At 39.4% G+C, this 17,319-nt stretch overlaps 1 protein-coding gene across 2 annotated transcripts in view; it reads right to left on the bottom strand.

Annotated features, from left to right (window-relative positions):
* Positions 1-945: 945 nt before the first annotated feature.
* GPAT4 (glycerol-3-phosphate acyltransferase 4) overlaps positions 946-17,319 on the bottom strand; it is a 37,817-nt gene continuing 21,443 nt past the window's right edge. The window contains exons 3-13 of one of the 2 annotated variants that reach the window (XM_020969591.2): positions 13,492-13,561; positions 13,024-13,321; positions 12,215-12,289; positions 11,200-11,289; positions 10,413-10,506; positions 9,644-9,759; positions 8,891-8,946; positions 8,133-8,218; positions 3,347-3,475; positions 3,182-3,261; positions 946-1,982 (exon numbers count right to left, since the gene is read on the bottom strand). In XM_020969591.2, the coding sequence (XP_020825250.1) occupies positions 1,874-1,982; positions 3,182-3,261; positions 3,347-3,475; positions 8,133-8,218; positions 8,891-8,946; positions 9,644-9,759; positions 10,413-10,506; positions 11,200-11,289; positions 12,215-12,289; positions 13,024-13,321; positions 13,492-13,561 (1,203 nt within the window). In that variant the 3' untranslated portion in view covers positions 946-1,873. Of the gene's footprint in view, positions 1,983-3,181; positions 3,262-3,346; positions 3,476-8,132; positions 8,219-8,890; positions 8,947-9,643; positions 9,760-10,412; positions 10,507-11,199; positions 11,290-11,624; positions 11,773-12,214; positions 12,290-13,023; positions 13,322-13,491; positions 13,562-17,319 lie in introns of those variants that run through there. The other variant, XM_078149599.1, reaches the window with a different exon arrangement.

The raw sequence follows: 17,319 nt of genomic DNA, 5'->3' as shown, positions 1-17,319 counted from the left end.
ATTACATACTTCGCATGGCCTCTGGATGGCTGTGGATGACACTGTACCATTCAGGTGGAGAGGAGGCCACAGGGCCAATTCTTGACTTGAAAGTGCTATGAATTTGAGGAAGGGATGACCCTAGCCAGCTCTAGGACCAACTCAGTAGCAACAGGAATAGTTTCACTTTGGATCTCATCTCACGGCAAACGAGTAAGCTAAGAAAATCAGAAACTAGCTCTTCTTGCTTGAAGAGGAAGTTTAACAAACACAATGCTCATTATGACCTTTTAGATCCTACCAGATTTCTTAATCCTATCTTGCTGAATCCACCATGTTCTAAAAACATTCCTTTACCCCCAAACCTTCTCTTGAATTCCATCAGGTCCAAACCAACTTTTTGATTGGTTCTTGCCACCAAGAATCTTCTCTCTCTACCCTACGGGTCAGGTCATGGACCTCTCTGGCAGTCTGATGAAGACTACAGATGCTTTCTCAGAATAATGTTTTCAAAGACATAAAATACAGAAAACCACAAAGGAAACCAGTTAGATTGAAATATGGTTACCAACACGTTTCAAAAACACCAAGTTCACAAACTTTAGTGAACCCATGCATCTACCTAAATCCCCTACACTGTCCACTCACGGAACTTAACTGCCATTTCTCAAATACGAGTGGCTTCCACCCATTCCCAATGTTCTGAGACAAAGTTGGAAAATTTACACAGTCGTGTACTTATTTACGTGAACAAAGACAGCTCCAATTTGACTTTTTCTTGGCAATACTGCTTCTTCACCCTCTTATGAGACAATCAAGATCCCTTTAGGCCCCAAGGTTATCCCACAAATAAAAGAATTGTGTTTTGTTGGGGTTTTTAAAAGGAAGAGGGAGAAGCATGTTTATAATACATTCAAGGCTATAACTCAGAGCCAAAAAGGACAAGGAAGAGGGAAAATCCATCAATTCATTCACCAGCCAAGACAACTTTATTTACTCACAAAAACAAATTCAAAGCCCTGGGCAGTAGCTCTGAGCTCAGCCACATCTTGCCACAATCAAGGAACCTTGACTTAGAACACTGAGCAACTCTCATACGTCTCACATTAGCACTTTAATCCTCACAACACCCCTGTGAGGTAGGTATCATCACCCCCAAGTTACATATGGGGAAACTGAGGCACAGATTGACAGCTGCAGCAGAGTTGAGGATCAGAACTAGCCTTTGAACTTAAAATGACCCTTGGCTCCTACCACAGAATGATGATAGGTCTATGCTGCCTCTTCAGTCTCATTTGGTGAAGTCCTGTGCATTTGTCACAGGAATTAAAAACTTCATTGGGGAGTGGGGGGGAGAGGGGTGGTGGAGAACAACCTGAAGACCATTACCTTTACTATAAATTCCTGCAGAGATATGAGGACTAGGGACTGTTTTTATGCTGAAACAATATTGTGCTTCAGTCATCCTTCTTTGAAGAGCAGGACAGAACCCACAAAAGTGACCCTGGCACATGGCTATTGGTAACAGACTTCTACCTAACAAAAGAACGTGGCCAATTTCTTCTAAACACACAGCTCCATACAAGGTGCACAGGTATAGAGTTCACTTTAATGTTATTCCTCCAATGGATTTAATTGTAACAGAAATAAGAAGGCATTTCTTCCTGGGCAACAAAACCTAGTGGCATTCACTCCAGGCAACCAAGGGGCAAGCGACACCATGGCCTGAAGGATCCAGGTGTGGCTCTGAAGAAGCTCGAGTCCAAGAATTCAGGAGCAGCTCTGACGAGCTCCGGAGCCTAGGAGGATGCAGCAGTGGCGGCAGCAGGGACTCCGGCTGGCTCATAGATCATAGAGTGGGGAGTAGTGGCTCCAACAAGTCTGAGGCAAGGGCTCAGGAACGGCTCCGGTCCTCATGGTTCCCAACAATCATCTTGCTATACAGTTTCTGTTGCTCCTCCTTGAAAGTATCCTTCACTTTCTCCCTCTTTAGGCCTCCATCCCTGAGAAGAAAGGGGAGTGGACAGAAGAGTAAGGAAGGAGTCCAACTGAGATAGTCACTCTTGCTTAGGAGGTATATGCAACAAGCAGCTCATAATCGAGGAAAAAAGGCCAGTCAGGACCAAAAGTGACTCTCATTAAGGATGACCACAGAAAGTAGGTGAGGATTAGCTCTTCCACTCCTTTCAATGTGGGTACTTATTCTTGTTTCAGGTTTACAGTAGCAGCACTGTACTTTTTATCCTCAAAGCACCTATAATAATGCTTTGAAGGAATTAAGAATTCTTTTATACTCCCATTCTCTCATATTCATCCCAAATCTTATGAAAAAAACACAAGTCATGCCAACCTCATTTTAGAGAGAAGGAGCTGGGCTCATGTGTTGATGTTAAGTGACTTTCAGACCTTGAAATACTTGGAAACAGGAACAAATTTATTATCCTGCTCAAGAACCTATAATGATTTCCTATTCCAAGTCCAAACTCCTCTGGGAAGCACATTGGACTTGGAAGCAGGAAACCTGAGTTTGAATCCTGATGGTCATTGACCAGATGGGTGATTATGAGCAAATCAATAAGCACTGATAAAATACTTATCGAGTGCAACACACTGTACTAAGTGCTCATACAAACAACCAAAAACAGTCCTTGCCCTCAAAGAACTTACATTCCAAAGGATGAGATAACATACAAAAATCAATATATATCAACATACACACACAGAGTAGGCGGAAGGTCCCCCCCCCATCTCCATCCTTTTAGAGGGAGAGAATATGCAGCTGAGAGGACTGAGAAAGGCCTCCCACAAGAAGGCAACACCTGACCTGCTTCTTAAAGGAAGTCAGGACTTCTAAGGGGTGAAGGTGAGGAAGAAGAGTGTTCTAGGCACAGGAGACAGTTGATGAAAAAGCCCAGAGACAAGAGGGAACCTCCTGGATGAGTAACAGCAAGAAGGCTAACAGAGCTGGACCAGAGAGTCTCTCCATAGACTGCTATGTGAAGGCCAAAACAATTCTCCTACACATAGGATGGTAAGTTTTTTGCCTGGAATTGCATCAGCCTTAGGAATGCACAAGAGTCAAACTACTCAACTTACTCCATTCAGCTACACCTCCATTTCTCCATAGCTAGGTTTAGTGATCTCATTTTAGGAGCCCAGGCTCCCATAAAAGGGACAAAGGACGTCTGGTTGCTTCACTCACCACAACAGGTCGACCAGTCCTCCCTGTCTGGCGATAGCTGACTTTACCCTATTGGCAAAGTGGACAGCGTCTTCATTGGCCTGTGAAAAAAAAAAGTAATTACTACCAATCAAAACCTGTTCATGGTCAGCAAATAAAAAACAAACTCTCTATCTAGGTACTCACCTCTCTGGTCATGGGGGGAAGATACCAAACACTGCAGACAATTGCCCAGCTGGTCATCATTCTCAGAAGATAAGTCACCATCCCATATTTGCTGCTGTTCCAGAAAGCATCTCCAAATTGAGGGTCATACTGAAAGTCAAATGAAAACCAGGTGATATGAAGATCCCCATCAGCTGTTAGGTATCAGTAGTGTCCATTTGCCTTTTTAATATGCTTTGATGTGAGACTTTTGTCAGTTTTAGGGGAATTGGAGGGGGAAAAGAATTACATGTATATATGGATATATATAGATAGAGGGCACAGGGTGAGTTGAATATGAAGGGATGATATCTAAAAAATAAAATTAAGTGGTGAGAGAGGATTATACCGGGAGAAGGAGAAAGGGAAAGGTAGAATGGAATAAATTATCTCATATAAAACAGATGAGAAAAAGCTTTTACCGTGGAGGGGAAACAGGGGAAGGTGAGAGGGAATGAGTGAATCTTATTCTCATTGGATTTGGCTTAAGGAGGGAATAACATACACACTCAATTGGGTATGGAAATCTATCTTACCCTACAGGAAAATAGGGGGGAAAGGAGACAAGACAGCAGGAGGATGATAGAGGGGAGGGCAGATTGGGGGAGGGGGTAATCAGAAGCAAACACTTCTGTGGAAGGACCAGGCTAAAAGAGAGAATAGAATAAATGGGGGTGTGGGATAGGATAAAAGGAAATATAGGTCATTTTTCACAACATGACTACTATGGAAATGTTTTGCATGACTACACATGTATAACCTGTATCGAGTTGCTTGCCTTCTCGATCACAGTGGGTGGGGAGGGAGGAAGGGAGAAAATTTGGAACTCAAAGTTTTAAAAACAAATGTTAAAAATTGTTTTCACATGTAACTGGGAAATAAGATATACAGGCAATGGGGTATAGAAATCTATTCTGCCGTACAGGAAAAGAGAAGGGGAAGGGGATAAGAGAAGGGGTGGTGGTGATAGAAGGGAGGGCAGATTAGGGGAGGTGGTATTCAGAATGTATGTCATCTTGGGGTGGGGGGAGGGGTGAGATGGGGAGAAAATTTGGAACTCAAAATCTTGTGGAAGTGAATATTGAAAACAATAAATAAATCAATAAATGTTTAATATAAAAAATATGTTATGATGGAGGTTCTGGAGCCTCTTAAAAGTGTAAATTGTGAAGTTGGGATTGGGTAGTTCTGTGCCCTCAGCAACATTATTAGCCTGTTTTTTGCTCATTCTGCCTCAATGTGACTTTGGAAGATCACTTTTGAGTCAGTTTTTATCTCAACCAGGACTTTTCTTGAACTGATCCTTTCCCCACTACTATTCTCAATTTCCTCTCTGTAAAAATTGTCACAATCCTTCTCAATTCTCATTTGTCTTATCTCTCTGCCTCCTGGCTTCCTAACAACTTCCTTTGGGTCACCTCTAATATCTCACCTTCAGCAAACTTTCCCAATATCCCTTTAATGCTATTTCTTTTGCACATGGCTGTCTGCAGGTTGTCTCTCCTATTAAACTGAACTTCTTGAGTGCAGGTACCATTTTTTGCTTTTTTGAATCCCCAGCACTTCACATAGCACCTGACATACAACTGGTGCTTAATAAATCCTTGCTGACTTAACTCATCTATACACTCATTTATAAAATTATATGTGCATCTTATTATCATCCTTTATATAAGCATCTCACCCCTAAATTAAGAGTAAGCAGAAAATTTTATATAAACATCTCTTTCTCTCTCTCTCACACACACATACAATTTCATTTGTTCTTTTGTCTGCATTATCATCACGTCATTAGCAGTCACAAATAACTAAAGTGCTTGTATTTCTATAGGTATGTCTGAATTAGTCTTGAACTTTCCAACAATGGAGCTAGCCTAGCCTAAATCCTTCCATTTTTCAACAGCTCCAATAAAGGAAAAATATTTAAAAGAACCATTAGATTTTTGTGGGTATTATGGCTGTACTTAGGTAATTCATGTTCACTCATCAACTGAAAAAATAAGTTTAGTTCACAAGTGACACTTGTCAGGATGAATAGAGCAACCTTTGTTAAATGAGTTTCTGATGTTTGCTTAGCTTTAGAAATGAGTACATTTTGTTTTATCCACAGAAGATAATAAAGTCAGATAAAGAAAGATCTTAAAGAGTAGTTAATGTGGTTAAAACTAAAGTGTTATCATATTGTAATGATACTAACTCAATAAATATGCATATTATTTATTTGGTCCTGACTCAGGATTTCATCAGTTTGGAAAACAGGCTCCTGGTGTGGAAACCATCTCCCCTGATGCAGATCAATAATCTGTCAATGATGGCTTAGACTTGCCTTGGGCACTGAGAAGCTAAGTGTTCACACAGCCAGGATGTGCCAGAGAGGGCTTCCTGACTCCAAGGTTACTGTCCTACTATGCCACAATGTCTCTTTATGCAGACAATATATTTGTTTAAAACAGTGTCTTATATTCAGAACTCACCTTCTCTATCAGGAAGGGCAGGCAACCAGAGAGAAAGAACAAAAATCCAAAATAGCCAAGAATTTCTCACCAATGGGTTGCGAGAATAACACTAAATCATAGGTGGAAATGTAGTATCAGGCTTAGATTCCTCTACCCCTGCTTGCAAATCAACATGACCAGAACCAGCAGCTACTTGGTTAACACTGATAATCAAAGATGATGCTACTAATCTACTAAAAATGTCGAATTGTGTCCAGAATACCAGGGAAGTGCTTTTAATAAACCACAAAAAAATCTGACTCCAATATTTTAGTGCTAAATGTGAACCCTCAAAAGGCATATGGCCTTGGTATGGCTACGTACTAGATTACATCAAAATAAGGTGCTATTAATGTGGACAGCTAGAACACGTACTAGAAAAAGCACTGAACCTGAAGTCAGAAAGACTCATCTTCCTGAGTTCAAATCTGGCTGCAGACACTCACCAGCTGTGTGACCCTGTGCAAGTCATTTCATCCTGTTTGACTCAGTTTCTTCATCTGTAAAATTATCTGGAGAAGGAAATGGCAAACCACTCCAGTATTTCTGCCCCCTCCCGAAAAAAAATCCACATGGGGTCACAAAGAGTTGGACATGACTAAAAAATGACTTAACTACAACAAATATGGACAGCTTTATTAAAGGGCTTTCAGCATAGAACTGTAACTTACTTGTTCTGGGGACATTAGCATGACTCCTTAAACCCTAACACACACACACACACACACACACACACACACACACACACACACACACACCCTCTGTGGAGATGGATGAGTATACACATTCATCTCCACATAAGTAAGTTTTGGGCAGTTAGAGGTTCATCTGTTTAGGGGTTTAGTTAAGGCTAGATTAGATGATTCTTGAGAACCCTTCTAGCTTCAAGTGAAGTTCTTAGACCATTAAGACAATGGTACTAAACCGTTATCATTGGGGACTGGATTTAGATTTGTTTTTCTAGTAGTAAGGATGGGTTTTCACTAATCTATCTATACCTTCCTTTTACAGGCCCAATTATGGTAGCTGCATCAACCATTGCAGATGGTCCATCTTTTCATATTTTTAGTTGGACACCATACTATATTACATTTAAACTATCTATGAAGAAAGAGATAATAACCTGGAAAAAAAAAACTATGTGCATGAACAAAATTAACGCAATTAGGAAAAGAAGTGTTATAAGACTTAGGATAAATCTTTGTATCAAAATCCTTGAGAAGGGTCTGAAATTCAATGTGGATAACTGACAAAAATATATATGACCAAAAGCCATTTTTCAATAGATAAGTAAAGGATATAAATAATAGTTCTCAAAAGAATTACAAGCTATTATAACCAAATGTTCCAAATAACTATTAAGAGAAATGTAAATCAAAGTAATCCTGTGGTTTTGCTTTACATATCCAACAAATTGGCAAAGACGACAAAAGATGGTAACAGGTAATATTGGAGGAGTGGTGGAAAGATGGGCACATTAATTCACTGTTGTTCAATTATCAACTGGTTTAACTATTCTGGAAAGCAATTTGGAATTATGCAAATAAGGTGACTAAAATGTCCATATCCTTTGCAAAGTGCAGAGATCCCATTACTAGGCATATACTCCAAAAAGGTCAATGACAAGAAAAAACTCATATATACCAAAACATTTATAGTAGCATTTTTAGTGGTATCAAAGAACTGGAAACAAAATAGATGTCCACAATATACAATAATGAACGGCTACAACAATGTTAATGGAATGAAGCAACAACAACAAAAAAATCAAAACAGAATACTGAGAAACTATAACGACCAAGCTTGGTCCCAGAGAAGAGCTATGAAAAGATATCTCTCTATGAGTATAGAAACAGACTTTTTTTTTTAACATATTGATTATTTTTGCTGAACTTTTTTCCTCTTCCTCCCTTTTAAATTTGTTATTATAAGGGATGGCTCTCTGGAAGAGGTTTGGGGAAGGTGCACAATAGGAAGTGAGATGAAAATTTACTAATGCTAAATGATTTAACCATTTTCTCCAGGTCTGGAGAAGAAAAAATTATACAGCTTAGAGTTGAAGAACTTCTTTCTTCTGTCTGCACTATGGACAATTAAGCATTCTCCTTCTCTAATACTCTAGGAACGATGAGTTCAGCCCAACCCAACAAGCCACGCTACTGGAAAATGGCCAACCCAGTCATTAGACCTTTGTTCCTTAACTCCATCTTCTCCTACTATGTACCAGGCTCTGAGGTAAAGAACTGCTCTCTCACAGGTGGCAGGTTTTATACCTTGATAGCAACAGGATAAACTGTAGCTCCAATTTCAAAACTGCCTTTCTTGAACATCATCACCGATGTGTTATTGATGCAAGTTCCTGAAAAAAAGAGAAAAATGCTATTTCCTCTCTTCTTAACCTCACACATATAAATTGTACCCTAGAGATCATGGGTCCAGAAGGAATACACAATTAGTAGAACTACTTTAAAGAGCTCTTCAAATGAGAAAAATTCCTGAAAAGACTACATACTTTTACCATCCTCTCAACTGACAGATGAAAGACAACACAGAAATAAATACACTGTCCTACCTCCTACACGCTTTTCATAGGGAGGTTATTTTTTTCCCAATCAGCACACGTCAACACTAGCAACTGTAAGGTCAAAAGGCTTAGAAAGTTCACAGGGACTTCCAAACAGTTCAACTAGAAATGTTGTAGAGACTGGAATGACCATTTGTCAAGAAGACTAGAAAAGGGATTCTGCATCAAAAAGTGGGTTGGGCTAAATGATTAAGATCTCTTCCAGTAAAATTCTATGAGATTCAGGCCCCATTAAACACCTTGGATAGGAGAGGACAACAAAGGCCAAGAAGAGATACCATATATACTACCACCAAGGTCAACAAAGAAAAGCGCCTTTTATCCTAAGGTATCATGATATATGAATTCTCCTACGGCCACACAAAAATAATTTGTTTTATTCATCACTCTCACCTGGTTGCACTTTCTTCCCTTCCATTCCCTATCCCTTTAGCCCCATTAACTCACCTTCTGGGAAAATGAGGATAGGTAGCTTGCTCTTATCCTGTACATGCTCAGTCAGTCTTCGGATAAAGAAAAAAAGAAAACCTGAAGTTTAATAAAGACCATCTCTGTCTCTATCATTATCATCATATTACTGAAATACATGCATTAAAGGACCTATATGCATCTGATACAATGTTAGATGATTTAATAAACATATGGTTTCTGATTTGTGAGGGCTCAATCTAAGACAAACAATACTGACAAAGGCAAGAAAGATACAAATTAAATACTCAATTTATATGCTATTCAATGCTACACTAACATTTTTTTTTTGCATACCAAGGGTAACTCTCAACAGTAGGATAATTAGTGAGCATAGCACCTCATACATAGTGCATATACAATTCATATTTGTTGGTTAATCAATTGATGGTATAAGAATCAATATGGAGAGACACTGAAGGAAATTTAGACAATGTAAAAATAAAAGATATTAAGAAAATGGTATTTTTCAAAAAAGAATCAATATGATGGATCAGATCTACAATCTACTTAGTCCCATCACGTCTTTGATAATGGTATCAAGTAACATGTGGAAAAGTATGACTGTCCTCCCAATGAGAGATAGTCCCACCCACATTGATTCTTCACCAGTATCAAATACTAACCAACACAGTCAGCATTTTGTATATAGCAGGTACTTTAATGTTTACTAAATTACGTTTGTAGTAGGGCCCTTCTCCCAGGAAACTTAATAGCTATAGCAATGCTTACCTTTCAGCCACCAGGTGGCGATCTTTCACTTCAGAGCGTTCAAACCACACATGAGGGCAGGCCTTCACCATAGCTTTCTGAATCACACCCATCAGTCCCCCATGAATCTGGCCCACCTAATCTCAGACCAAGGAAGATTTATTAGTAAAGCTGTCCTCACACAAATGCTGGAGTCCCAGGATATGGCTCTTTAATACTAAGAAAGTTCTAGTTCTAAAGATAAGGTCAGTGTCCCAACCACTCACCCTCTTTACATTTTATTCCACATCAGGTTTGTCCTTGACCCATGAGCATTAAATGTCTTCTTTTAATCAGTGGTACCAGTGAAGGATAGCTACAAACATAGCTGTAACCCACAGAACTAGAATGATGTGTTATCTTGAGTGAAACCCACCCCCACCCTGGAAAGTATAATCCCATCTGCCCTTGAATCCAGATCCCTTTCAAATATCCCGTTCCCTACCCTTTACCCCTTTCCATGATCTACCTGGAGGTATGAAGTGAAACCTCTAACCACACCCTCAGCAACCTGGGGCAGTTTCTGCTCAGAATGTCACCAACAAGGTTGCAAAGTGGTCAATAAAGCCCTAGGGACAAAGAAAGCATCTTGGAAGGAGGTAATCCAAACTGGCATGTGGGTATATAGGTGTGCATGTGCTTTTGAAAAGACACTCTGCAAAAACTACCTTAGGGTCTAGCATTTCCCCAGCTCTGGCCTGTATTAAAGTAATTAAGCCATAAATAAAGCAATGGAGAGAGGACCTCTTACCATGGCATAGTAGCCATCACTGGCCAGAATGATAACATCAATGGGAGAGGTATGATTGGCTACACAGATGCCACCATTCCTGGGTCGATTTTCCCTGGTTTGAAAAATACAAAATTATAAATATACAAAACAGCACTCTCATGACACCTGGTGCTACTCCTGTGCACTTTTTACATTTGACTTGAGGCCTCAAACTACAGTTAGTTCATAGCTGGAGCACACTCCCTTCACCTGTGCCTCAAGGAACTTTCTTCCTTCAAGATGCTGCCCAAGTACCACATGAAGCCCCTCCTGATCCCTTCAACCGTTAGTGATCTTCTCAAAATGCCATTACTTACTTTATATTTATATTTATTTGGATTTATTCTCTTTATATTTATACCATCTACACTTATATATGTCCTTGTTGTCTCTAACTTGAATGTAAATTCCATGCTAGTAGGGATTGTTTCGGTCATTGTATATATCCCTACTATCTAGCACAGAGCAAGTGCTTCACATACTTATTGACTGACTTGAACTGTCTTGCTCATCTTTGTATCTTCAGCCCCATACATTTACTGCAGAGAGACAATGGGAACTTGATAATAGCTTATTCAACTAGATTGAAATGATGAGCTCAATGCTAATCCCCCCTCTCCTTACAAGAGCTATAGTGATTCTGGCTAAAAGGCCAGGAAAATGTCCTTTTTGCTAGTCACTAAGAAGCGCTACCTTCTGTCAGGACTGTTACCTGTGTTTCTGATCACTAATCTAGTTTCATCCCTAAATTCTTTAACTGTCTCACCTGTCATGGTAAGTAATGATGGCTGTTAGGGCACGGACGCAGATCCGATAACACATCAAGTGTACGTGCTTACTCATGAATTCCTTAAACCTGCAGCAACCAAGACAAAGGCATATGATATGTAAGAGGGAGTTGGGAAAAGTCAATGACTCTAGCTATTCAACTATTACTACTTACTAGCCTTTATGTCTGCAAAGGGGTTTTAAAAATATACATATATATATATATATATACACACACATATGCTATATATATAACACATATTATATACACATGACTTTTTATTAGTTATTCCTAAAAAACCCTGTGAAAGGTCTTAGTATTATTGTATTAGTATCTCCATTTTACACATGGGAAAACTGAGGCACAGAAAGAGAAGACGTGACTTAAAGTCACACAGCAAGTTAATGTGTATTAAAACTCACAGCCCCAGAGTTTGCAGTCTCGGTGAACCATGCTGTCTCCCAGATCCTCTTCCTCCCCAATCAATCCCTGCCCCAAAGAGCCACATGTTTGCCAGAGGAGACTCTCCAAAGCAGGGCAAGAACCAGAGAGTCAAACCCTCTCACCAGCCTGGCCAGAAGAAAAAGAGGTCTACTAGCCCTGGGACTTCCCAGAACTCTGAACTTTCCCAAAGGGAACCCCACTTTCCTTCAAAGACTAAATTCCTTTAACTCCTCATAATCTATCACTAGAGCAGACAATCACTTAACATCGATCTGAGTTTCACATTCTGCATTTTCTTATACAACTACATTCTGTCACCTCATACCTCTAAAATGGAGGGTGTATGGAGTCCATTTCATACAGGGGAAATTAAGAACACTATAAAGATCTGAGCTCATGAGTTAAGAAGGAAACTATTTTCAATGATACTAATCTTTAACTTATCAGCCTTCCAGTAAGTGTCTAGAGACTTGGATTTGTCAATAGAAATAGCCTGAGTGTTAGTAACTGCACTGCCTTACCCAGGGTCCCCATTCCCTTTATAAACAGACATCAAAAATCTGCTCACCTTCCATTTGGCAAATATCCCACCATGGTTGTGCCCACCACCAAAAGGCTGACCCCCGTGAAGGCAAGAGCTATCCTGTAAGAGGAAAACAGGTTAGAGGGAAGCAAGCCAATCACTGGGACCTGAAAAAGATGAATTTGGTACATGAGAATACTACTGGATTTCATGAAAACCACCACCAAGATCTGATCACCCAAAGCCTGAATAAAGAATTTCAACTACTTGTTAGGGTCAGAGGACATCTAGGCACTAGTCCATGTATTGTGGATTCAGATCTCAGGGGATAATACCTCCAAGGGCAAACTTATCAACTGTTCTCCTTCCCTTAGGCATCTGTCTGACCCTTCCTTCTGGCTTTAAACCCAGGCAGGAAAACAATTCATCTGTTTTCAGTAATAGAAGCCAGAGCCTAGGGATAGTCTCTAATTATCCTCTGGGCTCAAGATCTAGTCAGGATAACAACATTGCACCAGTGACAATTTTTTTTCTTTAAATGTCTACATTAAGAGACTATAAGCTACAAGTAAAAAGCAAAGAAAGCCATGACCAGAGAAGGGTGATATGAAGAACATGATGTTCAATCATCTCAGAGAAGATGATAGAATGCAGGGATTCTAAGAGATTCTAGGGACAGTCAATCACCTCTTCTAAGTAACAGATGAATTCTTAGAAAACAAACTAACTAATAGACTAAATACTACCTCTCTCTCCTTCTTAAAAAAAAAAGGCTCAGGTGTAAGACATGTTTATGCACTGAAAATGGGCAGGACTAATTTAAGTGTTTTTCCTCTATCAGTGCCTGCCCTCACCTGAGTGGCAGAAGGAAGCAATAGCGAATCAGCACCCCCAACCCCCACAAGACAGTGAGTCGAAGGCTGATATATTGGAAGTTATAATTGGTTCTGCTCAGCAGGTTCCAGGACTCCAGCTCTTCCGCTGAGAACCTCTTTGTTACTTCATCATCCATAATGGTCTCCATTCCTTTTCGGCAGAAGTAGAAAATGTCAGAAAGTTCAAATTCTGGAGTATCCAAGGCCTTATTGCTCCCACTTTTACGTATCTCTTTGATCTCTTCTTCTAGTGAAGTGGGATCTTTTGCAATTATTCCTGAAACAAAGAGATCCTTCCTGTCAAGCAGCATAGTAGGATAAATTATAATGAAAGCACTCACAATGCCCAATGGGGGTGAGAAGTAGGTGTGCAGTTAAAAGCTGCAAGCTCAAGGGGACCTATTAGGGTAAATTCAAGCACCTTAAAAGCCCTCAGGTAGTTCTTACCATTGGTGTACGGCTTGTAAAGTTGATGGTTTTTCTCCTTGGCTCCTCTTTCCATTCTTAGAGTGGCCCACTGGAAGAAAGTATCAAATGAGGAAAGAATGATACTCATTCTCCCCTATTAAAACGTATGTGTAAGTTTTACTTCTAAGTTCCCTGAAGCTAGATGGTGATCAAGTCATCTCAGAAATCCTAAAAGAAGGCCCATAGCTTCCATCCAAACAGCTCTCCTTTTCTTTTATCACCACCTAAATGACTGAAAGAAATTTAAATCCTAAAAGGACAATAGACTACGGACTAAAAAACTCGGGGGAATGTGGGGGGGGGTGGGGAAAGAAGAGGATTGTTATAGTGTAAAAGATCTGGTCAATGATCTGCCCTTGTCTGGTTAAAGCCTTTGAGTCAGACAGTCTAGAGAAACTGGGCACCTAACAGAGGCAAACACACAGCAACAAAATTTCAGTTACAAAAACTTTAACTCACTTTGCTTTCTGCACCTGACATGTCTTCAGTGACTTCTTTTGGCTTAAGAAATCTTACAGGAGAAAGAAAATTTAAATAACTGCCCTAAGATAGAGTCTGGTTTCCTGAAACCAGAGGAAACTCTTATGATATGTACAAGATATAAGATATACACCACTGCAGTTTGATTCCTTATTTTACTTTTCAGTTAAGGAATTGCCCTTCTAAAGAGATTTCAGAGAACAAATGAAGCTAGGCAGATCCACAAAAGTCTATGCAGAAAACTTTGGTACTTCTACCAGACTAAATGCGCAGGAAATACTAGTGAAAAATGCTTGCTTCAATTTTACAAAAAAGAACTACAGTATAGTAATTTATTTTAAAACAGAAAAAGCACCTACACACAAATTCCCATAACTGAAGTCAGCACCAACTTAGCCATTTCCTCTGATTTCTTTTCCCTAATCCTGGGAATAGCAAAAGTTTCTTCTGTGATCTAAATGTACTGTGAGCATACAGGGACATACACATATAAATACATGTGAACATATAAAGAACGTTAAAGGCAAAACTAGAATAATCCAGCTACAGACTGAGAAAGACTCATTAAAAAAAAAAAAGGTAGAGGCAGCTAAGTGGCACAGTGGATAGAGCACTGGCCCTGAAGTCAAGAGGACCTGAGTTCAAATCCAGCCTCAGACCAAACACTTGACACTTACTAGCTGTGTGACCCTGGGCAAGTCACTTAACCCCAAATGCCTAAAAAAACGTTCAGTAAATAGAGGCAATATGACATAATGTATAGGATATCAGATGGAAGGTAGGAAGACCAAGGTTCCAATATTTCCTCAGAAATATACCAGTAGGGGAAAAAAGGGAATTTACTAGTGGTCTGACCTCAAACAAGTTAATAACACTTCTTAGTTTAAGTTTTCTTATTTGTAATAGCCCTTACACCTTTAAAGGTTTACTATGAAAATCAATTGAGAAAATGTATGTAGAGAAATTTGCAAACATTGAATAGGCATAACATGATAGTTATTATTAGCTTGCCCTTTACCCTAGCAAAGTTCCTTTTCTGAACTAAGAGGTTCTGGGCCCCTAATGTCCAAAGGTAAACTTCTGGTAACTAAATAACTGTTAAGAATCATTTGGGAGCTTTGGCCCAAATTTTCTAAGGACTCAAATCTTCTAATATTAAACAAAACTTTCTTTCAGTTGTTATTTCAGAAGGGCATGGTAGTCACATATCCAAGAAAAGTCATCATAAACCAGGATTCTTTTTCTGAGTATGAACATCCTCTCTGCTCCCACAAATTGAGAAACCATTTTCTAGTCTATTCAGCATCACTTCATACTGTCTCTGCTTCCATCTACAGGGAAGAGACGAGCACATTTTAAGAACATTCATGACCATGCCATTTTCTTTGGTGTAGGGAACTATCACTCTCCTCAATGCAGATAATGCAGATTATTACCTACTGGCCAACTTGGAGCTTTAGAGTTGCCTGAGGCATCAGGACAAGTATGTGTATGTCAAACTTGAAGTCAAAGACTTCCAGATTGAAAAGCTGGCTCTGTCTACACAGTGCCTCCAATCTACACACATATACCTCGCTAAACTTAACACAAGGGCCATCGACAAAATGCAAGCCCTTAGAAATTCAGATGCTACAGAAACTTTACTAGGCCTACAAGCAGGCAATTTTTGCCACAGTATTCTCTTCTTTTTAACAGTATTACAAAATACTTTATAAATGGTATCTCTTCCTGAAATCCCCTCAGGCATACAACAATCAAAAATGAAACATGAGTTAAAAGAACTTTTCAACAAATCCAGATTCTCTTTGGACAATGTATCTTAAGAAATGGTTCCTATTTGCAACAGATTAAGGAGTGCAGGTCATGGAAGTACCCACCCACTGGATGTAAGCTTGGACATAATGAAGTTTTATCTTTGTCTCCTTTAGAGCTCCTCCTTGAAATCTAAGTTAGATAAAAGGACAAGCACTTTGTCTTATAAGTTTATCTTCCTCTAGTTCCTATCACCCCTCCCCCATTGTGCATTGGATACAGTAGGCATCTCATAAATGTTTGTTAAATTGAATCTTCCTAGATTTGTATGGTCTGATGCTGAGTGAAGTGAGCAGAACCAAGAGGACATTGTACACAATAACAGCCATGTTATGCGATGACTAATATTGTTAAACTGAACCCTTCTCAGCATTACAAGGATCTAAGACATTTCCAGAGGCCTTGGGATGGAAAATGCTGTCCACATCCAAAGAAAGAACTATGGAAGTCGAATCGCTATCAGTTATTTTTACCTTCTGTTGAGTTTTGTTTCATCTTTCTGATGGTTCCTCCTATTGGTTTTAATTTTTACGTACAACTTCACTAATGTGAAAATATGTTTAACAGGAGTGTAAATGTAAAGCCTATATCAGATTGTGCGCCATCTTGGGGAGGGTGGGGAGGTGGAAGGGGGAGAAAAATTTTAAACTCAAAAGCATATGGAAGTGACTGTTGATAAATCAAAATAAATTAATAAAATTTAAAAAAAAATTGAATCTAACTACTTTCTGTAACGTGAGGTTATATTGCTTTAGAATACCGAAAGCTGTGACTGGCCTTGTTTTACATTATTTAGCTGGCCTTCATTCACTCTTCAGTCCAGCCAAATTAGCCTACTTTCTATAATCATCACAAATGCCATCCCACCTTCTATCTCTGCCTTCACAATAATGTCCACCATTACCTGGAATGCACATCTTCCTCATTCTACAAACCTTAGAATCCCTAGTTTCCTTCAAAGTTCAGCTTAGTGTCTCTCCCGCAAAATTATCTACATGCTTTGATATATATCTAACATATATAAGCTCCTTTGGGGCAATGCTTTTTTGTCACTGTATCTCTGGCACCTAGCATAGGACCTGGCCTTGTAATTATTAAAAAACAAATGCTTAATACATGTTCGATTCATCAATTTTTAATCAGCAAAAATACTAATACCCTTTGAGTGACTGACAAATATGTCTGGTTCACTCTTGTTTCTGAAATCCTAGGTCATGAGATAGTGAGATAGTAGGTGATATTTACACTGCTTCTTTTTTTTGGAGGCAATCAGGACTAAGTGACTTGCCCAGGATCACACAGCTAGTAAGTGTCTGAGGCCAGATTTGAACTCAGATCCTCCAGACTCCAGGGCCCATTCTCTATCCACTATCCCACCTAGTTGCCCCTTCAACCTCTACTTCTAATTACCGTGTCCGAGGGTCAGTGATTCTAAAAGTGTGATCTGGTAATTTTTCTAGAAAATCTCAGCTCACCTATAATCACAGACTGTAAGAGTCTATAAGAAATCATTCA

This window comes from Phascolarctos cinereus, unplaced genomic scaffold (genome assembly GCF_003287225.1).
Source record: "Phascolarctos cinereus isolate Bilbo 61053 unplaced genomic scaffold, phaCin_HiC Scaffold_2;HRSCAF=192, whole genome shotgun sequence".
In the NCBI taxonomy this organism is placed as follows: domain Eukaryota; kingdom Metazoa; phylum Chordata; class Mammalia; order Diprotodontia; family Phascolarctidae; genus Phascolarctos; species Phascolarctos cinereus.
The sequence above is the reverse complement of the archived record's forward strand: the minus strand, read 5'-3'. Positions and strand labels throughout refer to the sequence as shown.